Here is a 23,329-nt window from a genome sequence, read left to right on the forward strand (position 1 = left end):
CAGACGGATAGTTCTCACCGCAGATTCCTCATCTTTAGAAGAGATGCTACAGCAGTACCTCCCAAAGATGAAGCGTCTGAGCAGTGGATTCACATCCGTAAGTCCAGCAGGACTGACGGGTCAACGTGGACCTCACGTCGGTCCAGACGTGCAAGGCAATTGAGCTTCATAAATGTGTGAAGAATCACCCACATCGAGGCCTGGCAGACGTCTAGATCTGGTACTCCTCTCGCCAACGCAGCCATAGTGGCCTTTAATTGGGTGTAAAGATCAAGTAGTCCTTCTGGGACTAGCTTCTTTGCCAGTGCAGAGCAGAATTTAATGTAAGAGGCAATCTACCTTGATAGGGTTATCTTTGGCAGAACTTTCCCTTTCCTTGCAGCAGAAAAGCTCACAAAGACCAGATCCTAATGGCGATCTTTAGTGTGATCAATCGAGGAGCTCAAGAACATCTCAGGATGGAGCCAGTGTAGACTCGTCTCGTCTACTGAAGGATGTGGAGGAGTTAAGAATGCCAGTGGAGCAAGCGATTGGCCGACATAAGGAGATATTACCTTGGGCAAGAAGAACCCAAGGTCCTCAGCACTGAATTGTCCAGAAAGGAGATGGTGTAGGGAGGTTGCACTGAGAGGGCCTTGAGTTCAGGTACCTGGTGCGACGATGTAATGATGGATCAGTACTCGTAGCAGCAACTGTTCATGGGCTCAAACAGCACGTGCATAAAAAAATACTAAGACCGGGTCCAAATCTCACCGCTGTATAATAAATGTTTATGAGAGGGGAAGCCGTTCCAAAGGGGTAGGCGGATTAGAGGGCATGCGCTGAGGAGCTCTGGGTGCCACGCTCTCTTGCCCCAGTCCGTGGCTATTAAGATGACTTGGGCACAGCCTGTCATGGCTCGTCTCACAGCTCACACAGATGGAGGCGCGGCAGGAGTGTGTACAGGAGTTCTGCATGTCTTTGGAAATTGAATGCTTTTCCTAGTGGCAGTCCTGGAGGAAACTCCAATGTGCCGAAGCCTTGATAAAACACCTTCTGGATGGTACAAATAGATCTAGCCAAGGAACTACCCACTGGCCAAGAATGTCCTGTGGCACCTCGGGAACAAACAGCATTCGTGGTCTGCCAGCTGGTGCCAGCTCCGCTCGTCTGCTCTGGTATTTAGTCCTCTGAGCTCCACCTCCCAGGTAACCTCCCCACCCCGAGCAAAGTCCTCTGAACTCCACTTCTCAGTTAACTCCCCCCCCAAAATCAAGCATTGACGCATCTGTCATAACAATTCACCTTAGTTTCAATGGTGGTCAATTGAAGGTCCAACATTGCTGCTGCTCTTCACTCTACTATTCCGGAAGAGGCCCTTTCATCCACTGGTGGCCCAGGTGTTGCCAGGCTCGGTCTCAGGGATCAATTTAGTCCACTGGCAGTTTGCAAATCAAGATACAACCCACCATCAGTGCGGTGAAGGGGGAGCACATTGTCCACTTCATGAGTGCCATGGGGGGCATTTGATACGCCCCGAATCACAACCGAATCACAGCCACACGAGGCAACAAAGGATAGGCTGAGGATTGGAATTTGGCTGACAACTGGTGGCACTTTATTAATTTGATAGCCTGGCATGGGTTGACCTCAGCTCTAGGTTGGAGACCAGCATCGGATCTGGGCCCGGTGCTGACAGAAATGTTACCAGTGCCAGCACAAAGGAGCTGGTACAGATCTCGTGCCACCGTGGAAGTCAGGACCGGAGCCGGTAGAGGCCCACTAATGGGTCTCGAGAAGTCCGTTGGCATCAGGTGATGGCCCAACTGAGGGGCTCCTGAAAAGGAGCTGGCAGCATCTGGGAAATTCTTCAATATTACTTCCTTGAAGGCGTGCATGTGCTGTTCAGTCGACAATGGCTAGAGAAATTTGGTGCACCCCGAGACCAGATCAAAGTCAATAGAAGCTGGAAGAAAATGACTGTTTGACTGATGCCATTGTGACTTCTCACCGGACTCCAAGTGGTGTCAAGGAATCGAGTCCTGCTTGGCTTTCATGAGTTTATGGCAAGATTTAGACTTACCAGAAGTTTTTGAGCAGGGATGGACGTCAAGTGCTACCAACCTCAAGCGAGAATGACCCACAACTTTGAGTGGGACTTCTGTTTCAACCACGACATCTCCTGGTGCTCGGCAACAAAGTTTCGCTTTCTGTTTCTTGATTGCCTAGTTGTGCACGATGGCGCGGCTATCACAGAAGTTCTGGCCGGAGTCCAAGCACGAAAGCCACATGTTGTGCTGGTCCATGACAGACATATGTATCCTGCAGTCAAAGCAACTGTTGAGTATGGTAGTTTTCCATTTTTGGGCTGATATCCTCCCTGGCTCCCACTAAAAAAATCTTTTGGAGTCTTTGGTAAGTGACCGACAAGTTTCCAGCATGCAGTGGTGGTGCCTGTATGCCGCTTTGCGCCACCATTTCCAGGGCAGTATGGAGTCCCCGCAGAGTCACACAGGGCCACCTGGTGCTATACGCAATGACTGCTGCAGAATTCTCTGGATCCAGTCTGGCACCGGGGAATATTCTGAAGGTGAGAAATCTAAGGTTAGAAATATCCATCAGAATATTTAATTTACTGGAATAAGGGATGCACCGACATGAAACAATGATTCTCTGCCAGCAAGAAAGGCCTGGCATTCAAGATTCATCTACACTGAGGAACAACATTCACATCATCAGAATTCAAGTATTCGTGAAGGGAACTAAAGGGCTCATCGCCCAGTTTAATAGATTCTTCTTCTGCACTAAGTGACTCGTCTCCCGCATTATACTTTCAGTTTCACAGCAGAAAGGGTCGATCAACAATAACAGGAGTCGCGAACAGCAGAAAAGGGGCCACTGGCTACAAACTTGGTTATATAGGGTGCTATAGATTCTTCTATATAAATATTTATCTCCAGAGTGATTGATTAATCTCAGGGAATAAATAACTAATTTTCAGCAATAATGTACCCAGAAGTCCATTCATTCTTTGCTGCAAATGATTCATGTAAGCAAGAAAGGATTAATCGGGAGCAATGCACGATGAATGTCCAGCAAGAAGGGATTCATCTTCGAAGAAAGTCAGGGGGTCAGTCTAACTAAACTGTGACAATCTGGTTAGTCGGCAGTCACAATAGAGCGAGCCCTCAGTATAAGGAAGTCACTTCATTCTCCTCAAAATAAATAAATGACTATATAAAATAATAAATAAGTTTTCCCTCAGGCTCATTCTACCCGCGTCTCTCTTGCCCACCCGAGAGTGACACCAGCAGTCAGACACAGTGTGCACTTCCATGAAATCATTGCCAGGTGGCAGCAGAGGCGAAGGGTTTCAAAGTTTGTCCCAGATGGAAACTTTACACTGAACGGGAGCGTGCTTGGGCTGAGGGCCCATAGCGTCCAGTGCCAAGTGTGCACTCTGATGGGATTGGAGCAGGGACATAATATTGATACAAGTCATCTGTGTGGAAGTGCCAGCAGCTGGGAGCTCTTATGGGCTTGGAGACAGACAGATAATACTGATGCACGTCATCTGACGTCAAGTACCAGCAGGGCCGGACTGGGAAGAGCAACCCTGGCAAACTGCTCAGGGGCGAGGGGGAGTGCAGCTGAGCAGTTTGCGAGGGCCGGTTTCGGCCGATTTTGTTACAGGGGGCGATTTTGCTGACCCCCGGTAACAAAAATGGCCCCCCAGGGGCCCAAAAGCGATTGCACCATCAAAATTCAAGATCTCCTGCGATGGTGGAAAGCAACAGCAGTCACTGGTGCTTCAGAATCACTCCCTCCTTCAACCTGTAGATCTGGTGAACCTGTAGATCTGGTGAACGGGAAAAGTGAGAAGAATCTCTGGTAATAGACTTCCCATGTCCCTGGCCAGTCACCATATGTCCCTTAGTCAACACCACTTGCAAAGGTTCTTCATCAAAGAGAGTATCAGATTTTCTTTTCGGATTCCGACGTGCAAGCACTTTATCTCCTCTCTGGAAGACCAATTAATCTTCGGTTAGCACGTCTTCATCTTTTGTTTCTGAACCAAGTCATTCGTACGAGTTGCATAGGCATCTCTTTCTCTCCGATAGGTCCACTGAGGTATCTTGGTAGTCAATACTCTCCTGAATATCAATGTCACCATTCTTTCACTAGTGGTTGAATGAGGTGCTGAATGGTAAACTCTCAATGTAAAGTTTAATACAGTTTGTAAATTAAGCTTCTCAAGGGTAGCACGCTGCATGGTTTTCTTCAGTGTACTCCTAAATCGCTCAACCAGTTCGCTGGCCTGTGGCCACAGAGGGGTGCTCTTTTGATGCTTTAGATTCAGATGCTTCAAGAAGTCTTTTAACTCCCACCTATTAAAAGGTGGCCCTTTGTCAGATTTTAGTATGGCTGGAACATCCCATCCTCGTAGGCATTTGTAGCGTCTTCTCAGCCGGGCGATCCGACAAGGACAACGCCACACACACAGCTTAATATTACACGTCTTTAATCTTCTGCGTGTAACTGCAAACTCAACATTCTAAAGCAACCTTCACTGTTATACTTTCTGGCTATTGCGTCACAGCTCTAAATATGTGATCAGGAGCCACGAGAGAGCGTAAATCTGAAAAAATGTATAAGTGCACCATATTTACAAGCACGTAGTATTAGTTTAAATATATCGCACACGAGTGTTTTTATACATAGAAGTGAAATATGGCGAGTGTTTAAATAAGAGTAGCCATACTCATAGTAGTGTGAAAACTAAATGTAGAAATGTTAGAATGATATGAAACCTCACGTTTCTCATGTTAAGTGACTGTGTGTAAAGGAAGATGAAACCTTACAAACCAATGAAGATGTGTAGGCCGCATGGCCATTCACAGTAAAAGATAAAGTGCTGCTACACTTACATGAAACGTGGACATAACATTGTTTTACAAAGTATTTAATCATAGAATTGAAATATATGTTTTATATAGATGTGTTACATTATATTATAGGGTGTTGGTTAGAATACTGTTTAAATGAAGAAATTAAATGTTTTCAGCGGAGCAGAAGCCGTTCTATGTATTCCTGAAAGGCCCGAAAAGACAAAGTCATTCCTTTGATTTACATGTGCTCGTTAGGGGGAAAGTCGTGCTAGGCACTAACTGTAAATCCTTTCACATGTTTTATGGTCTAAGATATGGTGGACGTTGGAATTTGAGGCCCACCATACATGTGTCTGTTGCAGGTGCGAGGAGTCCTAATCAGTACCGTGATGAACAGTCCCTTTGTTCAAGAGAGCCAGGCACAGGCCTGGAGGAGTCTTCAGGAATTTAGGGGGTACTGTCTCGCTGGAGAAGAAGCCTGGGAAGCAAGGTCAACTTTAACGAGGGTCTCGAAGAGTATCATCATGGAGTTTACCGCCAGAATCGATACCACGTGAGGGGCGTCCCGAGGGGCGTTCCTATTGGAAATGTGATTTCGTATTAGGGACAGCGACCCGGGGAGGAGACAGAGCAGATGATTTTGGAAGCCTAAGGAAGCGTTTGGGTAGGCAGATAGACTGACCGAAAGAGAGAGATTCATCTTAAGACTAAGAAGAGTGCGTGATCTTCTTTGGAAGACACCACTGCTGACACCTTTTTAGGTAAAGATCTTGTTAAGTAGGGTTGTCACTTAGTTTAGTGTAGGGTCAGATTAATCTGAACTTTTCCTTTCTGTAAATGATTTTAAAGTTGCAACTTATATCGATGCTCGCAACTTTGTTGGTGTTTGAAGTATTTTTGATTATTTCCTTTTGTAGATTGAGAGCATTTAAAGAATATCTTTTTCTAGTCATACCTGTTTAACTTTTGAATCTTATCTTGAGATGTTTGTACCTTCAAATACTTTTGGCTTTATAATAAATCTTTAAAACCTATCCGTAGTCAATGGTTCTTTAGAGTGGTGTAAGTTCTTAATTGATTAACCTAGTAGTGGATTGCCTTTTACTCAATGACAGGTACCAACGATCCAGTCGATCTGAGCTGGGATCTGGTAAGGTAACAACAGACCAGAAATCCCGCGTTAACAGTTGGTAGCAGAGGATGGTTATCTTCTTGAGGAGGGTAATCTAGGTAGGTTAGTTTACCCCAAGGCCCCTAGACATCGAGAGATGAGCAGCGGAAGAATCGTGTGCCGAAGGTGCTGACGGTGCGAGAGAAGCAGCAGTATCGGAGGAGTGAGTATAACAAGGGTCATGCGTGAACAGATTGCGGTGTTTTGTATTGTATTTGTATCGTAATGTCTTGCGGAGTTGAATGCCTGTAGAGTGAGTGAGAGAAGGTTGTGAGCGCGCGCAACCTGGTGAACTGGTTACCTGGTAAACGGGTGAACTGGTGGGAAATCTTAAGTTCAGGCCAGAGCTTAAGTGGTTTTGGGTGTATCGAACATCCAGAGTAGTTGTCGACCAAGGTACGGAGGTCACGAGGTACCATTGACCGCCGTGGGACCGAGATAGGGGGAGTGTAAGAGTGAGTGTGTGGGTAACTGACGCTGGTCGAAAAGTTACCGTGTGTAAGTAACCTATCAGAGAAGGCGATTGTCTGGAAGTAAACGGAAAGACATTTCCTCAAGTTAAGGTGACAACTACAGAAAGACTGTGGGCGTACAGTCAAGAAAAGTGATCGATTGGACGGAAGTAATCATTTTTCAGAGTATGAATGGGATGTATGCATGACCGAGGAGACGAGCTGAAACGGGAGGGGAACTGCTGCAAAGGGGGACGGGTGACGTTGGTTAGAGCCGCGCTGTGATTGAGCGGTTGGTGTGACGTTAGCCAGAGCCGCGCTCTGGTTGGGCGGCTAGAGTGACGTCGGAGAAAAGCCGCGCTCGGATAGGCTAGTTAGCGAGAACAGCGCTGAGATTGGTGGATTGTCATCAGGAAGTAAACAAACGAGGAGAAAAGAGAAATCATGAAGTGCTTTAAGTGTTTGAAAGGGATTTTTAAAAGAAAAAGAAGCAAATACTATTACGGGGAAGAGGCACCGCCAGAGGGTACACCAGCTCATTATATGGCAGCGAATGTTGGGCTGCACACCATATTATGGATTGGGGCTTGGAATAAGCTTACGGAAGGGAACGAGGAAATGCAGTTCCCAAAGTATGGGACGTTTAAGTTAGAGGTGTTGCATCGGCTAAAAGCAACCATGTCCTCATTGAAACCCTCGCCTAGACCAACCCAGTTTGAGGCCCTTAATGCATGGATTAGGGCGGCGCACAACAGAAATTTGAACAGGCGTCAACAAAGACTGACGCGATCGGTAAGAGCAGTGCGAGATTCTAAATGGGACGAGGATGCAAAGAGATGGAGGGTACAGGCTATTGAGATGGATAAATTGTATCCAGTGAGGGAGGTGGCGGGAGAAAGGAACCTCATGGAAGAGGATGAGGAGAGCGATTCGGAAGACAACTTGATAAACAGATTGCTGATAAATAGACCACCTCCGAGAGTTGGGGAGATTGAAGATAGAGGAATCGCAAGGGAAGATGGGGTTGCCATAGAGGGGTTTACACCACTCCCTATATCGGAATGGACACCTATCAAAGGCGAGGAGACACCTCAACACAATACTGTACAGAGTGTAGTGGGAAGGTTTGTGGTACAGAAGACGCCAACCACCGAAAAGGTTGAGTCTTTTGGATTGCCAGATGCTCTTCAAGTGCCTGTTACCATAGGACCTATAGTATCGATCTATAACCCTGAGAGAGACAGAGAGGAAGAACAGAGGCGGTTAGATAGAGAAAGGATTGAGACGGAAAGGAGGAATAACCTGACAAATGCATGGAAGCAATTGCCAGGATCGGTAACGTGGAACACCCCATTCGATACAACTGTGGGTCCCAACACAGGCCAGGGAGGTCAGAGAGGACCGATGGACCTGAGGGGACCACGGCCGAAATCCTATACAGAATTAAGAGCTGATTTGAGAGAATGGGATGGGTCCGCAGTAACCTCGAGTAATAGGTCAAGAGCAGAACCCGAGTGGGAAAGCCGAGGTAACGGGACTGTATCTCATTGCGGGGCTAGCGAAAGCAGTCAGGGAGAGAAGGTCAAAGTCAGGAGAATAGAGGAGTTACACGTCCTATAGATGGGAGGGAACAGCAGGAGCAGAATGGTCGAAGCATAGAGTGTGAGGAGATGTCCCGTCTCTGGGAGAAGGGTGGAGACCAAATGGTACAAGCATACCAGAATAGGTTTAAGTGCCTTCATCATTCACTTGGAGAGGAGGTACAACATTGGAGAAAGGAGAACAGTGAAAGATCACGTCATACATCAAGTGATCAGAGGTCACAGATGCATGGAGAAGAAAGAGGGAGTAACGGAATGTCTTACTATGCACCCAGAGAATGCAGGCAGGACGGGGAAGGTGGGAAAATGAGACGCAATGGAGTGTTTCACCATCCACCCCGAGAAGACGGAAAAGCATGGGATCTAGAGAGGTGGGAGCATGGGAGGACTCCGCATAACTCACCGGAGCCTAGACGTAGAACTCGGAGCTGGGATGGGAGAGATGTGGATGGAGCACCTAGAGCGGACTTACTGAAAGCTACGATAAAGGTTAAAAGGCTCGATGTCTCCAGCCTAAAATCTGATCTAGAGGAGATTATAGAGGGGACGGTGCCTGTAGAAAGGATAGAACTGTACGAACAAGATGAGCTGCTGTTCTTGGCAAAGGATATTACTAGGAAGGCTAGAGCAATTCATGAGAAACTGTCCAACTTGGCAGATAGGTACGTCGTAGATTTATCTAGAACAAAGGCATTGCAGAGTAACCACAGATTGCAGTACTCAGACCAAGACTTAGATGAGAAGAGAACTACCGGATTAAAAACACACATAAGGGAACTGGTATCAGGAATAAGAGTGTGGAGAGAACTGGACAAATGGGAAGAAAGGTGGGCGAAAAGGGGCACTGTCAGACGAAGTACGAGAGAGATGTCTCCTGAAGGAAAGATAATGCACATGGAGGCATTTCCTTTGAGGGAGATATCGAATGGGAATTATGTACATGTGCCCTGGAGTAGAGGAGATTTAGCTGCATTTACCAACTCATTTCCGAAGTTAAGGGAGAATCCAGTTGAGTGGTATAAGCAGGTAGAAAGGTTTGTAAAGATCTCCAAGGTATTGTGGATTGATTTGAACACCTTGTTTGACATTGTGGTTCCAGGGGATTTGTGGGTAACATGCAAGATTAGTGTCCAGTGGCCAAATGAAGAACCTGAGAGGAATGCTAGAACTAATGGACCGTCGGACAGTGTCATGGAGAAGTATGAAAGAGTAATAGCCTGGTTAAAGGATAAAGTGCCTCCACAAGATATAGATTGGGTAAAAATAGACCGAACAAGACAGGAACCCAAGGAGACAGTTCATGAGTTTTATGAGAGATTGCTGAAAATATTCAAACAGTACAGTGGACTCGATGTAATGGATCCCAAAGACATAGGACAGTTTGTGTCAAAGTTTGTTTTGGGGCTGAGACCTGATATTTGTTTGATGATTCAACAACATTTAATTTGTTGGCAAAACAAACCACTAGATGAGATTCTGCGATATGCGAGATATTGCAGTGACGAAATAGATTCTAAAGCAAAGAATCTAAAGGAGAAGTTGATGGTGGTGCAGATGCAGTCAGCAGGAAAGGGTGGACAACAGAAACAGGGAATGGGACGAAAGTCAAATGGTCAAAACAAGGATAATGAAGAAAGCCAGAGACCTAGAGAAGACTTTGCCACTTTAAAGAAAACGACAAAGTGCCACCAGTGTCATCAGGTGGGACATTGGAGACGCGAGTGTCCCTTTAACCCTGAAAATGGAGAGCTAGAATTAGAAGAGCAAGTTCAAGAGGTTCCAGCTCAAAAGGCGACAGTCCCAGGAAACCAGGTGGTCAAAGGGGGGACTTCGGCTCCACGAGCTCAGTTTCCACAGCCACCGAAAATCACGACAGGAGGAAAGGTCTTTAAACAAATGCCTCTTTTTATTGAGGAAGAGAAATGTTATTACATTGACCCATTGACAGGACAACGGGTGAAAAGAGAAGAGGACTGTACCCTCGGGGCAGTTCTAGAAGTGGATCAGAGAGGACCATTTGTAGAGGCAAAAGTAGCGGGGTGTCCTATGACATTCTTGGTGGATACCGGAGCTACTCGATCAACTTTGAGGTCAGCAGTGGTCCCGGATCTACCAATGTCGGGGGAAACGATTCAGGTGGTAGGAGTCGCAAATAGGAGAAGGACTAGTCCATTGACTGAACCTGTGTCAGTGAAAATAGGTAACTATACAAATGAACATCAGTTTGTGGTATGTGATTCTAGTCCTGTATGTCTGTTAGGAAGGGACTTGTTATGCAAATTGAATTGCACCATATATTGCACCCCCCAGGGTGTGGAGGTACAGACTGTAGACGACGACACTACCTTTAAGATTGCTAATGAGAAAACATGCATAGAACTGTACCCTACACTGACGGTGGGAGACCTTCCTTGTGACTTGAGAGACGCTGTCTCATCTGAAGTATGGGACTTTACTGGGGAAGAGATAGGACTGATTAAAGGGGTGGAACCAGTGAAGATTATGGTAAAACCAAACGCTGAGTATCCCAGAACACCTCAGTATAAGCTATCCCAAGAAACAATTGCAGGAATAAAACCTGTGATTGAGTCCATGATTCAACAAGGGATACTGCAAGAAATCGTGGGTAGTCCATGTAACTCCCCGATTATGGGATTGCAGAAACCTAACGGAAAGTTCAGAATAGTTCAGGATTTACGAAAGATTAACAATATTGTGGTCTCATGTTGTCCAGTGGTACCGAATCCATCAGTGATACTGTTTCAGATACCATTCCAAGCTGAGTGGTTTACAGTGATAGATCTTTGTCAAGCCTTCTTTTCAATTCCATTAGATGAAGAAAGCCAGTACCTTTTTGCGTTCAAAATAGAGAGTCGCGCCTTAACATGGTGTCGAATCCCACAAGGATTCACAGATAGTCCTTCAATTTTCAACCAGCTGTTGAAAAAGAACCTTGAAAGTCTGGTACTGCCACAGAACTCTGTTCTGGTCCAGTATATAGACGACCTACTTGTTGCGTCAGAAACAGAGGAAGCTTGTAAGGAAGACACCATTGCCTTGCTGAATCATTTAGCTGAGAATGGACACAAGGTATCTCCGAACAAATTACAGTACTGTCTGACAGAAGTACAGTATTTGGGTCACCGAATAGAAAAGGGGAAGCGCAAAGCGTCTCCAGACAGGATAGAGGCAATCATGAAAATGAATGCGCCTACAACACAGAGGGAAGTCAGAATGTTCTTAGGAATGGTTGGTTACTGCAGACAGTGGATAGCTAATTTTTCACTGAAAGCAAAGCCTTTACAGAAACTGACGCACAAGGAGGTGAGTGATCCGGTACCATGGGACAACGACTGTTTAATGGCGTTTCTACAGTTGAGAGAGGACTTGTGTCGGGCTCCGGCTTTGGGAATGCCAGACTATGAGAAGCCTTTCTCATTATACTGCTGTGAACGAGAGGGATGTGCGTTATCAGTGTTGGTGCAGGTACATGGGAATGCCCGTAGACCAGTTGCATACTTTTCGGCTACATTAGACCCAGTAGCCGCAGCGTTGCCCGGATGTCTCAAGTCCGTTGCTGCAACGGGTGTCAGCACTGAGAGGTGTGAAAATATTGTGATGGGACATCAATTAGTGGTGTATGTACCGCATTCTGTAGAATTGTTAATGACCAGGACCAAGACTCAGCACTTGACCAATAGTAGGCTCACGCGCTATGAGCAAGTTATTCTTGCTGCGGAGAACGTGACCCTTAAGAGGTGTTCGGTCTTGAATCCTGCTACATTGTTGCCACTTCCCAATGATATTGAAGGCGAAGAATGTGAAGATCACGATTGCCTTAATGTGACTGAACTATGCACGAAGCCCAGACCAGATATTGTTGATGAGCCACTGATAGACCCTGATGAAATTTATTTTGTTGATGGTTCATGTTTAAGAGACGATACTGGTCGGTTGAGAGCAGCTTATGCTGTTTGCACCATTACTGGAGTTGTGGAAGCCGCTTGCCTGGAAGGAGTACACTCCGCTCAGGTAGCAGAAATTATTGCATTGACGCGTGCCTGTATAGCAGGTAGCAAAAAGAAAGTCACCATTTATACCGATAGTCAATATGGTTTCGGTGTAGTTCATGATTTTGGGCAGTTGTGGTCTCAGAGGGGTTACATGACCTCCTCTGGTTCGCCAATAAGAAATGGGGAGTTTGTACGGCTACTGTTGGAAGCATTGCAAGGTCCAGCTGAAATCGCAGTGGTTAAGTGCATAGCACATACAAAAAATACTGATTTTGTGTCACAAGGAAACCGATATGCTGACGAAGTTGCCCGCTATTGTGCGGAGCAAGGGTACACTTTCACGGAGGTGGAAGTAGGTGGGGCACAGGAGAAAACAGAATTTACCATGATGTTAGAGACTGTAGATACATGGGAAGATCTGAGACAGATACAAGACAATGCACCTGAGACAGAGAAAAGGTCCTGGGAAATAGCAGGATGTGCGAGAAGTGAAATGGATTTTTGGGTCTCTGCAGATGGTAGAGCAGTATTACCAGAAGAATTAGTGAGTCCAATGGCACGGCAAATACATGGTCCAACACATTTGGGTAGGGATGCCATGCTGAGAGTGTTTAGGCAGACTTGGTATTGCCCAAAGTTTCGGATCGCAGCAGAAGCAGTCTGCAGAAGGTGTGTCACATGCCAGCAACTGAATGTGGGGAAAAGAACACCAGTTACCATGAGTCACATTGGGAGGTCTGGGGGGGCCTTTCAATAGAATGCAACTAGATTTCATTGAAATGCCAAGAGTCAACCGCCTTAGGTATGTGTTGGTGGTTGTGTGCATATTTTCCAGATGGGTCGAGGCATATCCTACACGTAGGTGCGATACACTCACCGTAGCAAAACTGTTACTTAGAGAATTGATCCCGCGCTACGGGGTGCCAGGTTCTCTAGAGTCTGATCGAGGAACCCATTTTAACAGTGAAATTGTGAAGATGCTCTGTTCTGCATTAAACATTGATCAGAAGTTACACTGTAGTTATCGACCAGAGGCTTCAGGTATCGTGGAGCAGATAAACGGGACATTAAAGTGCCGGATTGCCAAAGTGTGTTCTTCAACTTCCTTAAGTTGGCCTGATGCTTTGCCTCTAGTGCTAATGAGCATGCGCAGTACACCCGACAGGAGGACAGGTCTCTCTCCTCATGAGGTGCTGATGGGGAGGGCAATGAGGCTTCCTTCTGTCCCAACTGCAACCCTGTTGAACATTACAGATGACCTGATCCTGGATTACTGCAAAGGACTGTCTGACGCCATTCATTCTGTGTCCTTCCAGGTGCAGGCTGCTGAGGTCCCATCGTCGAGAGATTTGTGCCATGACCTGTGCCCAGGAGATTGGGTGCTGGTGAAGAAACACGTCCGGAAAAACTGCCTAGATGTACGTTGGAGAGGACCTTTCCAGGTCATACTCACCACGAATACGGCGGTGAAGTGCGGAGGACTACCGAACTGGATACACGCTTCCCACACCCGAAGAGTTCCAGCACCCCTGGAAGAAACAGCTCCTCTCGCAGATGAGGATCCAGCTGAAAACGGAGAATCATTAGAGGGGAACAGTCAAGCTGTGGGGGTGTCTGAAGAAGGAGGGAGCGTTACAGATCCAGAAGAAGAAGGGCAAGGCGGTAGTGAAACTGAAGCTGCCACAGAGGGAGAGAGCGGCTGTGAATGGGACTCGGAAACAGATCAAGAACAGAGTGATCAAGAGCCGAGCAGGAGGACAAGGAATCGGAGAACAAGAGGTGGGGCAGCTACTTGGCCTGAGAGAAGAAGGAGGCCAAGCCTAAAGGCAGCTCGAGAAGAAACTCTTGCTCCTATTTCGGAAGACTCGGACCTGGAAGAGGGTACTCAGGACCAAGAACTACAGGGTCCAAGGAGATCAAGGAGAGTACGAGTGCCTAGCAGAAGATATTCTACACCTGAGTGGACCTACCTCGCTACAGATGTCCTCAGCGGGACGCAGAACTGGGAGGGTGAGAGAAGTGATCCTGACCAGAACTGACCCAATCATCACCGTGGAAGTAAAGTTCCTGGCAACAGGATTGGAGGTTGAAAGGCTGCTGACCCTCAACATTGTCTATCCTCCTCTCCTGAGCGGAATAAGAAAATTGATCTTTGATACAGTTGAATTTCCAGTTTGCTGTTCAAGATATCCAATACTGGAGGGAATACTTCTTCGTATGGAAATATTTGAACTAGTGGTGGAAGCTCTTGGAACACTCAGTCTCGGACTAGTAAAGACTTTGAAAAGAACTTTAGAAATCCAGATCGAAAGATAATCTAGTGCCAAGTGGAAGGAGAAAGAGGGACTTTGTGAAAATTTCCTTTAGCGGATGGAGAAGGGCTAGGATTGTCTATTGCTACAGAAACAAACGATTGTTCTTGCGGGAGAGAATTGTCAACCTCCAAGTGTGGTTCTAAGAGAGACAGTGTGATTCAAATGAAGAGAGACTTTGTGCAAAGCAAAAAGGACATCAAGGAGAAGTAAGAGACTTTGGCTGAGAGAGAAAACCAGAACTACACTGTTTGAGATCATGGAGACTGGCAACCCGAACCGCAGGGCAAAATACATAGTAGGCACACTTTTAGTGGTAGTAATTTCTCTTATAGTTTTAGTAGTTACTATATCATACACAGTGGGACATGAAAACGAAGCAGAGGCCAGAACAGAAGTAAAGGGCATACCGACACAAAAGCCTACTATTGTTGCTGGTGTAAAGGGGGAAAACACTGAGAAAGAGAAAGCTTTGCTAGATGCAGAGATTAAGAGATTGCACGTTGATGAATCTCAAGGAAATTTTAGATCGAATGCTTATGCCAAATTACTTTATGAGTATATTGATGTTATGGAGGCGAAGAATTGCTACGTTTGTATGCAGTTACCAGCTTCTGTGGATGAGGGTATCAGATACCATCATCTTCCATTAACATATGGAATCACATGTAGTTTGTTGTTGAGCATATTTTATGGACGAGATGGGTTTGAGTATTATTTCTCGAATTTTGACTCAGTATTACCAGAGGTTCCAAATTATAAGCATCTGAATAAGTGGGACTATTACAAGTGCGAAGACAGGTTACAGAAATTTTTCATTCCATGGAAAACATTAGATACATCACATGCCCGAAGGAACAATTTGACTTGTCATGTGTCAGAAATTGAGAAAAAGTTTATAGGGCAGGTGGATACTCGATATAGAAGGCAAAAGATCCAAAAAGCCTCAGGACAATGGGAAACAGATTGGACCAAGGAGGAAAGGGAACACCATAGGAAGGGTAGCAAGGGTCCAATTGCTTTAGACAAGGAGAAGAAAGGGAAACTGTGTATTCACAGAAGTTACTCCTATTATGAGGATGTGTTTGTAGGGAAAGTCAGTTGTGAACATGCTTTCCAACTGGAGTACTACTCTAAGGACTTTTTGAAGGAGATGCAAGCCATCCCAAATGTATATTTTGTATGTGGAAGGAATGCCTATGTGAAGTTACCAGATAATTGGTACGGATCATGCTATTTAGCAATTGTCTTTCCCAAAATATACCATGTTGAGAATTTAGAGACAACAAAGAGAGGAACACAAACTAGAGGGAGAAGAGATCTAGGTGCTGAAGAAGTAGTTGGGGATGTATTTGGTGCTGTATTCCCCTTTTTGGGATTGATATTGAATGACATCAAGCTTAGGAGATTGGCTACAGTCGTAGATAGGTTATCTGCCAGTACTGCTAGATCATTAATGCTGGTGGAGGGTGAGATGCAATCGATAAGGGCAATGGTTCTTCAGAATCGACTTGCTTTAGATGTTCTGTTAGCCAAGGAGGGAGGAGTTTGTAAGGCTTTGAAGGTCCAGGAATGCTGCACTTACATTCCGGACAATTCAAAACCTCTAGAGAAGTACATACGAAACATTACCGCAATTCACCACGAAATTGAGGATCTGACAAAAGTGAATGTGTGGGAAAAGGTAGGTCATGGAATGGGTAAAGTTAGAGGTTGGTTTGCCAACCTAGGAAAGGGTATCGTTTGGTACATACTGAAACCTATTATCATAATTGTGATTTGTGTAATCACTTTGTGGGGATTGGTGCGTCTGTATCAGTGGTATAGGGCAAACAGGTTGCAGAGATCTATGAGAGAACAGGAAAGAAGACTGACTGCGATGCAAGATACACAATATAAGAGTCTGAAGGCATTGGAGACAATGAAACGAGGTGGTACTGCAATGACTTCACTTTGAAGGATTCTACATTTTAGAGATGGTGTTTTGATGGTGATGACTCCTGAAAGTCATCAAAGGGGGGACTGAGAGCGTAAATCTGAAAAAATGTATAAGTGCACCATATTTACAAGCACGTAGTATTAGTTTAAAAATATCGCACACGAGTGTTTTTATACATAGAAGTGAAATATGGCGAGTGTTTAAATAAGAGTAGCCATACTCATAGTAGTGTGAAAACTAAATGTAGAAATGTTAGAATGATATGAAACCTCACGTTTCTCATGTTAAGTGACTGTGTGTAAAGGAAGATGAAACCTTACAAACCAATGAAGATGTGTAGGCCGCATGGCCATTCACAGTAAAAGATAAAGTGCTGCTACACTTACATGAAACGTGGACATAACATTGTTTTACAAAGTATTTAATCATAGAATTGAAATATATGTTTTATATAGATGTGTTACATTATATTATAGGGTGTTGGTTAGAATACTGTTTAAATGAAGAAATTAAATGTTTTCAGCGGAGCAGAAGCCGTTCTATGTATTCCTGAAAGGCCCGAAAAGACAAAGTCATTCCTTTGATTTACATGTGCTCGTTAGGGGGAAAGTCGTGCTAGGCACTAACTGTAAATCCTTTCACATGTTTTATGGTCTAAGATATGGTGGACGTTGGAATTTGAGGCCCACCATACATGTGTCTGTTGCAGGTGCGAGGAGTCCTAATCAGTACCGTGATGAACAGTCCCTTTGTTCAAGAGAGCCAGGCACAGGCCTGGAGGAGTCTTCAGGAATTTAGGGGGTACTGTCTCGCTGGAGAAGAAGCCTGGGAAGCAAGGTCAACTTTAACGAGGGTCTCGAAGAGTATCATCATGAAGTTTACCGCCAGAATCGATACCACGTGAGGGGCGTCCCGAGGGGCGTTCCTATTGGAAATGTGATTTCGTATTAGGGACAGCGACCCGGGGAGGAGACAGAGCAGATGATTTTGGAAGCCTAAGGAAGCGTTTGGGTAGGCAGATAGACTGACCGAAAGAGAGAGATTCATCTTAAGACTAAGAAGAGTGCGTGATCTTCTTTGGAAGACACCACTGCTGACACCTTTTTAGGTAAAGATCTTGTTAAGTAGGGTTGTCACTTAGTTTAGTGTAGGGTCAGATTAATCTGAACTTTTCCTTTCTGTAAATGATTTTAAAGTTGCAACTTATATCGATGCTCGCAACTTTGTTGGTGTTTGAAGTATTTTTGATTATTTCCTTTTGTAGATTGAGAGCATTTAAAGAATATCTTTTTGTAGTCATACCTGTTTAACTTTTGAATCTTATCCTGAGATGTTTGTACCTTCAAATACTTTTGGCTTTATAATAAATCTTTAAAACCTATCCGTAGTCAATGGTTCTTTAGAGTGGTATAAGTTCTTAATTGATTAACCTAGTAGTGGATTGCCTTTTACTCAATGACAGGTACCAACGATCCAGTCGATCTGAGCTGGGATCTGGTAAGGTAACAACAGACCAGAAATCCCGCGTTAACAGCCAAAAGGGTTCCGTTATTGCTAACTCGCAAGACACTACATCGGGGAGCGCTCATGGGACAAGAGAAAGACATAATACTGATGAAGGTCTTCTGAGGTGAAGTGCCAGCTGCTGGGGAGCCCCAAGGGACTGCCAGGTTACTACCTGCATTGCTGTGTTGGCCTACGGCCTGCTGACTGCTGTGCCGTAGGAGGGACTGTCACTCTGCTGCCTGCTCCGATGTGTTGGCCTGCTGCCCGCTTTTTGCCTGGGAGTGAGAGGTAGTGGGCCTGCTCTCTGCATCTTGGAGCCCAAGTTTCTCCAAGGGCTTGCTGGCTTGACTCCGGTTTAATGAAGTCTCAGGGACACAAAAGACTTCCTGCAACTCTGCTGGTGCTGCTGGACCCTGCCATCTGTAAGTCCTGCCCCTGCCTGCGGTGTCCTCCTCCAGTCCTGGGCCTCAGAAGTGGGTTCTGCAGCTTCTGTCTTCAAAAATCGACACAGTGGCCCCTCTGTGCAGATCGGAACCAACGCATTGTCCTCTGACGCTGTGCCGATTCAACAACGACACAAATCCCACCTGCGCAGTTTGACAACGATGCAGTTCCGATCCTTCGACACCGTCTGCGATGCTAGACTCCGACGCATCAACCCGAGTGTACGGAAAAGACCTATGCATCATGCTCTTGATGTTGATGCTTTGCTCCATACAGGGTACTTTTTCAGCGGGTCCTGCGTGGGTTCTGTAGCCAGCCTGCCCTCCTTCGCAGTCAGCTTAAACTTTGTATTTGTACTGGTCCCTCGTGAAATCAAATAACCTTTTGACCACCAGTGACTTCTTAGCACTGTAATACAACAAGAATCTGGTTATGGCTTAAACTTTGAGTGCACACAGTTTATCCCTAACGTTTCAAAGATTGCTCACACCTTTGGGTCAACCGAAAAAACCCAAATTTAAACATACAATTCAACAATTTTGAGGAGCACAGGAAGGTTCTTTCCCTTAAGAGTCTGAAAAGATCTTCTTATAATTTACTGAGTTTGCACATTACTCATAATTTGATCAAATGACAGCAAGAGACTTTTAGTAGTCATACAATACAAAAGTTAGATTCACAAATAGATTGTTTATCATCCTCTTTATTCTTTAATTTTGCATATTTCGTGATAAAACAGATGGATAATCCAAAAATGAAGCAGCCAAAGGCTCAAAAACAATATTTTTGTAAATTATAAGAAGATCTTTCCAGACTCTCTTGGGAAAGAACCTTACTGTGCTCCTCAAAATTGTTGAACTTCTTAGCACTGTCTTTGCATTTAATCTTTAAAATTCATATCTCAAATTCTACTTATTGGATTTTCATCGTTTTGGTCTTGTTCAACTCAGATAAATATTTTATATCTTTCTAAACTGGTGTAGAGTCTTTTTGTGGTGTTTTCACTGTATTACTGCAATTACAATGTGCACAAATACTTTACACATTGCCTCTTAAGTTAAGCCTCACCACTCTGTGCCAGGCTACCAGAGGGTGAGCACAGGTTCATTTAGATTGTGTAACGGACTTACCCCGACAAGGATTGTGACTCTTGCTTGGACGGGGTGTATACCCTGCCAACAAGAACCTCCATTTCTAACACTGGTGATCAGTGGTGCAGACAGGACTTATGCTTGTGTAGTACCTTACAGTAGATTGGTGTACACTACTACCCACATCTAGACCAATTTCAATCAATTGTCTCTCGACAATTGTACCCGACCTCCATGTGACCGATTGTGAAAAGTATAATTTCCCCTTGACCGAAATGGCAAAGTTTTGCTGTTTTTAAATGCACAGATTTCTTTTCCTTCCAAAATTCATAACTCTAGTTATACTGATTCAATTGTGCTCGCTGTGGTGTCTAAAAGTATATAAAAATCTACTATGGTTTTATAAATTGGTGTTGGATTTCTTTTGGGTTGTGTCAATTACTTATCGTCCATGTTGGTACTCTGAAATACTTAACATCTTGTAAAGTTTGACACTCATTGCCACTCTACCAGGACTGAGCTAAGGATTTATTATTGTGAATCCAAGGACCTTCTTTGTGGTATCCTGATAATATTACACAGTGAGGCGTGACCAGCATCAACACAACACTCAACCTTTTCGCATTGTTACACTAATCTCCTACCCTGTGGTTTATTCCATCTCTTCACCTTTTATTACCTAAGCCACCTGTTCTATACTGTTCTTGTGACTTGTGAAATGAAATGCTCCTCTGACCTTGCAGCAAGGTCACACCCACATAAATAGAAGGTGTGGCGCCGCGGCCAGGGCGACTGACGGACGCTGGGGATCACGGTTCGATCCCTGGCTCCGGCGGCAGGGGTCTGCCCAGCACCATGCAACTCTGGGAAATAGCTCGCTTGATCTTCCCAAGGGCCCCCAGCGCCGAGATACCTCCTCTGGGGTGATTTGTGCGCTATACAAGTACTGGATTTACATTCATTTTTTTATTTTATAAATACAGAAAAAGTCAAATTAATGCTTTTGGTCCATTGTTTTCCCTTCGTCCAGATTCTTGGAGATGTCTGCACAATTAATAAAGACCAGGGCTTCTTATGTCCAGCTTTACAATAGCGAACTGTGATAGCGAGATGAACGGACGGAATTATGACAAGTAATACCTGCCCGCACTAAGCAACCATCGCCTTCTTCCTGCGTGCCTTCTGGCTGATGGTCCTAAGAGGTTTTCTTTGCCTATTCTTTCTTTCCCCCGCCTCCTTTTCCTTGGCAATTCATTCACGGGGTTCCATTTGTGGCCCACTGGTGTCCTCGTGTTCTCTCCATGCAAGCTCATGTCAGGTCCTTTATCCGAGTGTACTGGCTGATGCAAGGCCCAGTTCTTGAGTTTCCTGACTGATTGATCTCCCCTTGTATTAGCTTCTGTGTTCCCGCTTCACTTTAGTAAGCTGCAACTCAGGTTAACTGTAAATACTTATGAGTGTTCTTTAGTAGGAGAGGGGTCTGATGGATTGGGAGGGGAAGTTATCTCTTTCGATCTCCTGCCTTTCATTTTTTCCCTCTATTAACAGTTTTGTCCCAACATAGAAGAGGAAAACGCAGACTCCAGGAATGCTCAGACTGCATTACAACTGAGCACTAGGATAGAATACAGCTACGTGAAAGGCTAGACTGCCACTGGCGCTACACTCACTTTCTTCAATGAAGTCTCTCCATCATGTGGGCCTTGGGCTGATGCTCTGCTAACAGGGTCAGTAGCTACTAGAGGTCTTTCTACAGCGAGACTCAATACATCAGACCTTTCCCTGCTAATAAACAAGAAGAGCCACCGTCTCTTTGTAGCTGCGACAACTTGTTTGTACTCTGTATACTTCTCATTCTGGAATTCAAATTAAGCCCTATAAATAAGTCTGTGAGTGAGAGGTGTTAAAGAGCTGCAGCTTCTCTTTATCACTGAAGTATTTCCACACAGCTGACCCTTGTATGTTTGAAACTGAAGCAAGGAGTGCTCTACCGGGGAAGCGTTACAGACCTAGAGTCTTTCCTGGAAATTGTACCTCACAATAAGAGCTAATTGGCGGATCTTTTCCAGGCTGTTGACATTGAGGTGCTTCCATTATAGCCTTAAGCGCCCTGAAGCCAGATTGCTGCTGAGAGAGGGCTGGAACCGGTCAACCCTGCAGATGTACTTTAAACAGAGACTAAATGCCAGTGCCTATGAGACAGGAGCACGGTAGGGCACACTACAGGGCCCAGTAGTCTTAGCGCCCAGACAAGAACTGCGCCTGTTTTTGGTTGCTTTGAATTATTAAATTTAAAGTGTGTAGATTAAAGTACCTACAGTAATAGACTAAGTTGGATCATCAGTTATTGCGGTGGTGGGTGACTGCTGAGCTCTGGCACCCCCAAAATACCTGCTCGAGAAGCCTGCACCTTTTGCCCTCACTACCACAGAGAGTCTTGTGCTAAAGGGGTTGTGCTTCGCCCTGTTTGTAGCGCCTTATAAGGTGCCGGTGAAGAGTATCGACCCCATAAAAACAAGAAGCATCAACAAATCTGGGTCTATTCTTAAACATGAAACATAGGAAACAGTCATAGCACATGGGGAGACTTTAGACAAACACAGCACTTACTTAAAGAGGGTCACAAACGCAGCCACTCGCCATCCCCAGCGCCAGCCGTACCGTATGAAGCCTCGCAGTCCTGCATTGTGGGCGGCTCGCTGAGACAGAAGAAGAAAATACATTGATGTGAGTGTCTGTTGGGACAGGAATGTCCCCTACAGAATCCACAGCTGTGGAACAAGTTGCCAGACCTTCTCCGTAAAGAGGCCAATCTTCTACGCTTCAGAAAGCAGCTGAAAACATTTTTGTTTAGGGAAGCCCTTGGCCCCATTCAATTACATGTTATATTTTCCCCCGTCTGGTTGGTAGAATTGTTGTGTTTTCCTTGGTCTAAAGCGTCTTGAGACCTGTAGGTGAGTTGGCGCTATACAAACTAAAGTAACATAACATAACATAACAAGGTGTACATGTTTCACTGCCCAGAGTGCCCGGCTGTGTGTATCTGGTATCCCGTTTTTTGGGGGATTTTGGCTTCAGCCTTAAGCTAATCTAGTGTGTAAGCAAAAGGCCTAGGCCTGTTCCTCGACCAAAGTGTTGTCCATTCCCCGTCCTGTGACCTGGAGGGGTGCCCCAAGTGTGCCCTCATTTTAATGACAGAGGACTGCCGTCTCGGTCATGGGTTTAGCACATACAATAGTTGTGGCAGCATACAGTGCTTTGTGAATCATTAGTTGTGACCAGACCTGGTTACTTTTGCCACTAGAATGTATGCCTACAGGTCCACACTTGTAAAGCTCCACTTCTGTGCACTAACACAGATCCTAGTGCTGTGAGCGTGTGAATGTCTTTGTCACCTTAATGGTGCATACATCGTGAGCATGAGTAACCCTGTGTAGTGGAGATCTGCAGGTTCCATTTTAGAAAACATTGGCCTGTTCATGTGAACAAGATAAAAGCAAGGCTATTTTCCCAGACTGTGGAAGTGAATTGCTGACATTCCCAAAGCTGGAATGAAAACTTAAGTTGAGATGGGGGCGAGAAGAAATTCGATTAAGCCTTTTGCTGTGAGACGCAGCAGACTAGTATCCCGGAGCACTGCCATTTTGCAGTTACTGGTGGCTTGCGATAGCAGTCTCTGTTGTTGAAGGTGAAAAACGTCATTTGGTTGAGGCCCACCTTTGTCTCTCTTCTCCTGATCACTTTTCAGTGTGGCAGATGACAGACAGGTGCAGAGACCTCACCCCTTTGTTGTGCCTCTGTTGTGAGTACTAAAGGTTGGAGACTACACTACCCTAAGGAGCATCGCCCTCCACCAGGGGTCTTCCAACTGGGGGCCTCAAGTGATCCTTGGTAGGGGGGTTACGCAGGCGTTCACCAAAAGAAGCATTACG

At 45.3% G+C, this 23,329-nt stretch overlaps 1 protein-coding gene across 1 annotated transcript in view; it reads right to left on the reverse strand.

Annotated features, from left to right (window-relative positions):
• TIMMDC1 (translocase of inner mitochondrial membrane domain containing 1) overlaps positions 1–23,329 on the reverse strand; it is a 78,237-nt gene that overhangs the window by 39,108 nt on the left and 15,800 nt on the right. The window contains exon 4 of the mRNA XM_078655879.1: positions 22,008–22,096. Coding sequence (XP_078512005.1) covers positions 22,008–22,096 — 89 coding nt within the window. The remainder of the gene's footprint in view (positions 1–22,007; positions 22,097–23,329) is intronic.

This window comes from Lissotriton helveticus, chromosome 8 (genome assembly GCF_964261635.1).
Source record: "Lissotriton helveticus chromosome 8, aLisHel1.1, whole genome shotgun sequence".
Classification (NCBI taxonomy): domain Eukaryota; kingdom Metazoa; phylum Chordata; class Amphibia; order Caudata; family Salamandridae; genus Lissotriton; species Lissotriton helveticus.